The sequence below is a fragment of the Suricata suricatta genome, chromosome 3 (genome assembly GCF_006229205.1).
Source record: "Suricata suricatta isolate VVHF042 chromosome 3, meerkat_22Aug2017_6uvM2_HiC, whole genome shotgun sequence".
Lineage (NCBI taxonomy): Eukaryota > Metazoa > Chordata > Mammalia > Carnivora > Herpestidae > Suricata > Suricata suricatta.
The window spans coordinates 168,908,499-168,917,133 of NC_043702.1; the positions used below are offsets into that span (position 1 = coordinate 168,908,499).

Genomic DNA, 8,635 nt, shown 5'->3' on the forward strand with positions numbered 1-8,635 from the left:
GTGATGACTGAGGTAATAGGGCTGTTTAGCTCCTCTCAGTCAGCTCTGGGGGGTTAACAGGCCCTAGTGTTGGCGGTTCTCTTTAGACCCTGGCACAGGAGTGCCTCTTGTTTTCCAGTGAAGCTCCCCCCACCCCTCCACCAGTAAAATCCCACTTAATATCCTGTTCTATAAACAGTAGTTCAACCTCCTGCTGCACCTGTCCAAACTCTGATCACACAGGTCAACATCAAGTTCAATTTGCCTAATTCTGTGGTCACAACTGAAAATCGTAATAAGCTATGAAGTGCACAACATGGGTAGAAGCCCGAGAAAAGTCAGCAAGGTGTGCAATAATGCAGAATGAAAAACTTAAATACTCCTGTCCACAAAATGTGCACAATCTGACCAAGACAAAAACAAAAACCAATACTGGGCGCCTCTCTGGAGGCGTAATTTCCAAGTAGAACGGATTATGGTGGGTAGGGGGGAGGAGTGGGTATAGTGAAGCAGGAAGAAAAAGAGAAGGGGGGTGGGGAAGAAGAGAGACTGTGAATAGGCAAGACACTCTTTGCTTTCATTCTTGGCTCCCATGGACACAACCGAGAATGAGCACTGTAGGCCCCTCTCTGGGAGGGCTGGAAGCTGGCAGCCTTCCTTAACTCACAGAGCTATTTAGAGCCCTGGGATTGGTGCCCATGTCCGAGGACTTAGCATTCCTGCCTAGGGGAGGTGGCACAGGAGAGAGCTTTCAAGTGTATTCAACATTCTCCCCCATGCCTCTCCCTCCCGACTCCTCAACACCACACTGCTAAATTTTCCGAAGGAAAACAAGCTCATTAATCCAGTCTCAGCCTGACATAGCCAAAGATACAAGCAGCATTCTCCCGGGAGCAGCCTGGCTTTGTAGGTAAGTGCCACTCACCTGTCCTTTGGATAAGGTTCAGTCTACACTTAGCCTATAAAGCAAGCTGTCTTAATATGTCTTTCCTGGGTCCTGGCCTTTTCCTCCCTTTCAAGGTTAAGCTTTTTCTCCCATTATCATCACCAAATCTCCATCGATAGCAATCCACTTATATCCTGGGTACATATTGGGCTCTAGGCACTGGTACGTATTGCGAAGTAAAATAAGTATTGTGAAGGACTCCAAGACGAGGAAAGGGTGTCCTGCCTCTGCGTGTGATCCAGTTCCCCAGAGAAGGGAGCCAGCGTGGGCTTGGTCATCAGGGGACAAGAAGGGCAGAGACCATGGAGCTCTGAAAAGACCGGCAAGGGCGTCCAACCCGACTTGTCTCACCAGTGCTGCACAGGAGGCTGGTTTGGGATGCCTGCCCTGTTTTGTGACCAGTAGGCGCCCACTCTTCCCAAATTCAAAATGTTGATGGTTCAGATTTGGGGTGCATCCTTTGACTCCACAGTCTGAAAGCCCCCTGGGGAGTGGACACTGGGACTGAGTCACCACTACCCTCAGCACTTAGCACAGCACCTAGCACGTGGTAGGCTATGGGCTTCATGGACCCATGCATGTGTGTGAATGAAGGAACAGAAGGGGCCTCAGAGTGGCTCTGCCCTAGCTCCCAGATCCTCTCCAGACCCCCGAGCAGGCTTTGTGGGGAGGCTTTAAGGAATAGAAGGGACTCTTTTATTAGGTGCATAATGCCTTATAGATGTAAAGTGTTTCTATTTTTTTCCCAAAGGGTTATTCATAGGCTTGATCTTTATGGCAGTCTGACCAGGGCCCTGTGGAGGGCCTCATCTATCACTACCTTATTGACAAGGCCACTGAACCTCAGAGCAATGACTTTGCCCTCAATCCTCTGCATCCCTCTAGGAATCCATTAGTATAGGGCAAATTTTCCCAGTGGTGTGACTTCATCAAACATTGAAACCTGATTCAAAGCCCCAGGTCTGCTCTATCAGGTGAATCGTGGGGCCTGGGAGAATCTTGTTTTATTGTCCCTAGATCGTGAAGAGGATGGAGAGGCACGTGACCAGGGGGCCTCTGTATAAACACTTTGAATGGGAGAGGAAGAGTGCCAGGCAGGCCGAAGCCAGGCTCGGCCAAAGACTGCAGAGGCTGGAGCACGTCTGCCTGTACCACCTGCAGGGGCTGAGCCGCGAACAGAGGCAGCTCCAGAAGAACCTGCAGAGGCTGCAGGAAGGTGAGGCCTCCGGCTCTGGGGGGACGCAGGACGGCCGGCCAGCTGGCTGAGGCCAGAGTGATACCCTCACCTCCTAACGAGGGTTCTTTTAAAGACCCGCATACCCAGGAAGCAGGAACCTGACCCCACCTGGATTCTGGGCTGCCCTCCTCCCGCACATACACAGCTCTCCAGAGAGGCTCACACAGGTGCCTCTCTGAGCCCACACCTCTCGGGCTTCCAGTCACTTCTGTGGCTCACGTGAGCTCTCCCTTGTTTAGCAAGTTCTTCATTTCTTCTTTCTTACGTTTCCTTCTGCTCATGTCCTTCCGCTACCTCTGAGTGGATTTGGTTTCACATCTTTTTTTAACACCTGGTTGACAACCATTGATTGAGCAACTGTTAATGTGCGAGTCACCAGGAAAAGGAAAGTAAAAACAACCCAAAAAACCCAGGTCCCCGGGATTTGTGACCATGGATGATGGCCACCTTCTGATTGGGCTGGAACAGAGCATTCGGCCATTTTCAACACTCCCCAGTGAGACCGAGGTCCTCCCGGCCTTCTGTGCAAAATGAACTTCTCAATGACCCTTATTGTATTTTAACGTGTTTTCACACTAGAGCCTGCAGATCCGACTTAGATGAGAAAATTTCAAATAAGCCATTGTAGTGTATTGACACTGGGTTTTCTTTGACTCCATAAGAGTGAATATTTTTGTCATTTTCCCAAAGAGGCCTCTTTACCCATAAGATATGTGCTGATATTCTTTATAACATTGCTCTTCCAAAACACCTCCGGTCTGCACAAAATAACCCTTTCCAAATGTATACATCACTTAGAAGGCTAGCCAGTTAAGGGAGACTAGAGAGTTAAGTAGTGATAATGAAAAGAATGTTACTAACTTCAAAAACTAGTTTCTAGATAGTAGTTACTGGTCATCACAGAATGAAGGACTACACAGCGGTGTCCAGATTCTCAGACCTTCCAAAGTTGTCTACACCATTCAGTGAAAACTGAGAAAGAAAACTCCTTTCTCAATGATCCCATTAACACACATGGTGTCTTGGGGTGCCTGGGTGGCTCAATCAGTTAGGGATCCGACTCTTGATTTTTGGCTCAGTCATGATCTCACGGTTGGTGAGTCTGAGCCCTGCATTGGGCTCTGTGCTGATGGCTCAGAGCCTGCTTGGGATTCTGTCTCTCCCTCTTTCTGCCCCTTCCCCTGCTTGCTCTCTATCGCTCTCTCAAAATAAATGAAAATAAACTTTAAAAAGATCATGGTGGCTAAGGACACAGACTCTGGACCCAGACTGTCGAGGTTGAAATCTTGACTCTATCACTGACTAGCGGTGAGGCCTTGGGTGCCTTTACTGACCTGCCTGTGCCCCCCCTTCCTCTCATGTAAAATGGGAAGGATGTCCCCACCTCGTGAGGTTATCTGAGGATTCAGCAAGCCTTGGAACAGCACCTCAACACAAAATCAGTGTCATGAATGTTTGCTATTATCCATTAATCAATCAGGCAATAAAAGACAGCTCCAGGATTAAACATTGTTACTGCTTTGTTGAAAAGTTTCACCGTTGTATAGTTCATAGAAACCACATCCATCCTTAAAATAATTAGATTTTGGTATGACTTCAAAATTCAGCATGGGAAGGATCCACCCCAGCTCGGCAAAACTACAACCCATCCTCGCTGAGAGCAGGTGCCGGAACTCGGAAGCTCTGAGAATTCTGCAGCATTTCCAGAGGAAAGGCACGTGTCACGAATCAATGTAAATGTGTTGAGGTCTACACCGCTAATATACAGACCCAGCAATGAAGAGTAATGTCCAAACGGCTGGCCTGGGGATGATTTCTAACCTCCAGCTTTGGGTCTGAAAGATGATTCTGAGCAAGCATTCCTAGTTCCCTGTCTGCAATAATGGTTACAACAAACTAGAATAATAGCTCACACACTAGAAAAGAATCTTAGAAGCCATCTGGCTGAATCTATTCTCAGAAAGGACCCTGAAGGCCATATACCTATTTTCGGGGGGTGGGGGGTGGGTGGTGGTCATGCAAAAGTCCAGGCCTGAGGTAGATAGAAGGCCGTGCTGGCTGAGTAGGGAGTTTGCCTCGTTGGCAGGTGGTGTGGAGAAAATCTGGACCAGGAGGCAGGAAACTGATTCAGGGGCCTCCATCTTTATGTCCTTTAGAAAGCTATATCCTCTCTAACTTTCAGACTTCCAGACAGTAAAATTAAGGGAAAGGGGAAGAAATAATTCACATTAAGTCTCAGTATTTCTCAGGCACTGTACTAGGCAGTATTTTCCCATGATTCACTTACCAAAATTGTTACTGAGATTCAACTATATGTTAGCGGATGGATTGTTTAAAATGCATATTCCCAGCCCTCATCTGTCGAGATCTGAATCGGCAGGTTGGGAATGAGGCTCAAAAAAATCTACATCCGTAACAGAGGTGACACAAAGGCAGATCATTCTGGGACAGGTTCTTTGTGGACCAGACTTTACAAGACACTGTGATGCTTCTCTAACAGATGAAGGAAAGTAAATGTGAAAAAACATGGTCTGTGTCCCTTAGATGCTCACATTCGATTTGGAAGGTAGCTGCGCTTGTGAAAAATTGTGATGCGAAATACTAATTGTTAAATTAGAGTTACTTGCATAGCAGGGAAGGAGCGTAAGATTTCTGTGTCCATCGAAGGGCCTGAGGTAAGGTCTCCCAAAAGAGGCAGTGTGTGAGCAGAATCTTGGAAGAGGAGGAGGAGAATCAAGGGGTGGGGGTGGGGTTTGCCATGAGCACAGGTGGCCGGAGGCCACTCCTGCAAGGAGGAAGAGCACATGCAAATGCGTGTGCCTGAGCCGGACAAATAGCCTGGCACTGAGGAGGCTAAGGGGCGGGGAGAAGATGAGGCACTGAGTAGAGGCAAAGTGGTGTAGGCAATGTCTCTGGTCACCAAGAGCATCATAGATTTCACCCTATAGGGTCTGGGAGTGGGGAGGTCACATGTTCCCTCTGTCTGCAATGTTTGGGAGAATTCCAAAGTCCACGCCTAAACTAGGGAATTGGCCAAGCGAGGAAAAGGGGTATTTTGAGATATTCACAAAGTGGAATTGCCAGAGCTTTGTGATTAATTATATGTCCGGGAGAAAATAAAACCGGAGCCAAGATTATGTTGCCTGGAGCAGACTAGGTGGCCAAACGTCCTTGTGGGGTTGGATAGCTGGATGTGGGCAGGGGCCCCGCCTCTGCAGGAGAACACGAGAGAAAGATTCAGTTCCAGAGAAAAGATACATTCACTTCTGATTCTGTTGGCGCATCAGGTCTAAACTGCAGAAGAACGGCCTGGCTGGGAGAAGAGGCTTGAAATCGTTTGGCTTATAGGAAATAGATGGAGTTCTTACGTGGATGAAACCCACACGCGGGCACACTCACACTCAGGCAGGTACCGGCAGAAGAAAGGCTCACGAAAGAGGGTGTCTTGTCTGGAATCCTCACAAGGCAAGCATCACATGAAACAGGATCAGGAGGTTAATGGGAATTCTCGTCCCCTTATCTGGACCTTATCCTCTCCGCCTGGGGCTGTCCAGCCCCAGTGCAGATGCAGGAAACTCACTCCCATTAAAGTGAACCAGCGCAAGACTTTCAGCCCCAAGCAACTGACTCGTGAGGTGTCTTGAAAACTAAGTGGGTCCCCACAGCCGCCGCGACTACAAGATGCCGAAACATTTACTCCGAGAGTGAAAACCCCACTTCATCAGAGCCAGCAGTTGCCACTCATGGTTAGGCGAGTGGGAGGCCACATAATTGAGGGAGAGAAACAACCCAACACCTTCACTGGGCATCGCTCACATCCAGCTCTCTTGCCTTGAAAACATCACGCTTTGCCAAACAAAACATTCAAAAGCAAAACCTCCATGGGACTCATGACCAGTCTAAACCTCTGATCTCAGTGTTTCTAAATCCTTGTTGACATGTTCTAGGTCACCCCACACTGGGGAACCGCTGTACGTTTTTCTGTCTTCATCCCACAGGGCAGATCAACCTCGTGTGTGTGTGCTTGGAGCGTATTCACACGCTCCTTCCTTGCCCAGCGTCCAGCATCCTTTCCCTTCTCTTACTAGGTCGGTTTTTAGGGCTTCCGTAAGACAGAACTACTAACTGGGTGGCTCATTCATTGCCACAGGGCTCTAGAGGCTACAAGTCTGAGATCAAGGTGTCTGGAGCATTGGTCCCTTCGGAGGCTGTGTGGGAAGGACTTCTCCCAGGCCTCTCTCCTTAGACTGTCGATGGCTGTCTTTCCCCTCCATCTCTTCACACTGCCTTCCTTCCCTCTGTGTCTCTGTGCCCACATTTCCCCTTTTCTTAAGGATACCAGTCCTATGGATTAGGACTCCCCCTAATGACCTCATCTTAACTTGACTATCTCTGCAATGGGCCTATTTCCCAAGAAGATCACCTTCTGAGGTGCTGGGGGGGTTGGACTTCAACATGTGACATTTGAGGAAGACACAAGTCAACCCATAACACTTATTTGTTCACTCAAAGCAGATGTTCTCAAGAAAAAGCTCTCCTCTTCTTTGGGGAATGGAATTCAGAAGAGACCAGAAGATGCCCTGGTGGCCTCACCACCAAGAGGGAAGAAGCATGGACGTCCACACACTGATAACATTCGGTGAGAAAATGCTGCCTAAACTCATGGAGATGCCATTGAATCCCTTTTCCCAACTGACCTCCCCAAATCATCCTCCCTGAGAAAATGCTTAAGGAACAAAACACCTCCCCGTAATGTGACCACCCCCACTCAGCCACTTCATTATCTCAGCCGTTAACACCTGCAGGGGACCATGGTCTAACGGGTAACTTCAAAATATGAGCCTTCTTATTGGTATTTATAGACCTTTCTTCATTTTACCTCCTTCTCCAGAGCACTGGCCACCGACATGACCCACGAAATATACAGAACCAAGTCCCAGAAGGCTCTTTTCCATCACGCTGACCTCAAAGACCCCACGAAAAGCAAAGAGCAGTCGCTACCTCAAAATTACAGAGCTCCTCACTTCCCAGCAGAGAAGCCACAAGCCCAAAAAAAAGATCTTATGAGCCCACCAGAGGGCAAAGACTCCCACAAGGGGGTCTCTATTCTATGTCAACATCAAGAAGTCTCCATCGACACCCTAGACCAAGGCCATGGCTCCAGCCCAGCTTGTGAAAGTGGAACCGCACCCATCGATGAGACCAGACCAAAGGATGCCAGCCTAACGCCAGACCCCAGCGCTGGGAGTCAAAGCCCCCCGAATCCCACAGAATGTGCAGGAAATTTGAAAGGCGAGCCCCTAACACCTACCCTCTTAGAGCTGTTTGCTAAGGTCAGAAATGCCCACTACCTTCGGCACAGGGTCCCCCCTGAGTCTGAGAGATTGCTTAGCATTGGGGAGATATTCGGGCACAAGGAATAAATCTTTACAGCCCAGAGCAGGACAGGAGTGTAAGAACAGGGTAAGTATCTAATTTCCTTCCTCTCTAACCACCTCGTATAACCTCACAATAACTTACTAAAAAGATGCAGTCCTCAAGTAACTGTATATACACATACATGTATAGGTACACACACATACACACACACGTATATCCGTAAGTATATGTCAATTTTATTTTAAACCCTCAGGTTTTCCTTGTTTTCCTTTTACAGAGATATAATCTCTCACTGAATGAGCAATACAAGTATATGAAAAAGGAGAGGAGAGATGAATCATCTGAGAACACTTTAAGAAGTGCGCATTTATTGCTGATTTTATAAAAAATATGAATCTACATTGATGACTATGCTTTTTTTGAAACAAGTTATGAAGGGGCCTGCTTACGCGGGCCACCCTTTTCCTATAGGAAGTTCTTACAGTGCCACCTGCTGGCCAAAGGACATAGCTCTCCTCTCAAGGTCACAGGTGACATCCAGGCAGGAAGAGGAACTCAGCTGGCAATAGGTACCCTCTTAACGGTCTATCATTAAAGCCTGCTCTCTCCTGCCGCAGCCCTGGGCTCTTCCGGAAGTCCTTCCCTCCCCTCCTTCCTTTCTACCTGGCTCCATTTTAGTTTTCTCGTTCTTGCTTTCCATCTGCTCATATCACACTTTTTGGATCCTAATAAAAGAATAATAAACAATTTACAACATTTCCTCTAACACCTAACATTTCTCTCCGGAAGCAAAGCACCAGAGGAAGGCGGGCCGGGCCGGGGCGCCAAAACTGAATCGTGGATACTTGTCGTATTCACACTGGCCCGCGGTCAGAGGAGGGGTGGAGACAGGGTCACGTGGTCACAGACCTGCTCTGCAAAGTGCCCCCAGGCCTTTCGTTTCTGTCCTTCCTCCGTTCCTCCTCCTTGTCTTCTGCCTCAACCCCATCTGTCTCCACTACAGCCACCTCCAAGGGTGAGTTTCCAAAAATGATTTATCCTACTCACACGTGAGCCTTCTCTCTGGCCCAGCCACTGGAGGCCGGGCCACCAGG

The 8,635-nt window shown here is 48.3% G+C and overlaps 1 protein-coding gene across 1 annotated transcript; it reads left to right on the plus strand.

The window, feature by feature from the left end:
• Nucleotides 1–796: 796 nt before the first annotated feature.
• Nucleotides 797–8,292, plus strand: CCDC190 (coiled-coil domain containing 190). Its single transcript, XM_029933192.1, has 4 exons — nucleotides 797–889; nucleotides 1,943–2,141; nucleotides 6,678–6,801; nucleotides 7,054–8,292. Exons 2-4 carry the CDS (start codon nucleotides 1,955–1,957, stop codon nucleotides 7,583–7,585), a joined length of 843 nt encoding a protein of 280 aa, XP_029789052.1. The 5' UTR covers nucleotides 797–889; nucleotides 1,943–1,954; the 3' UTR covers nucleotides 7,586–8,292.
• The last annotated feature ends 343 nt before the right edge of the window (nucleotides 8,293–8,635 follow it).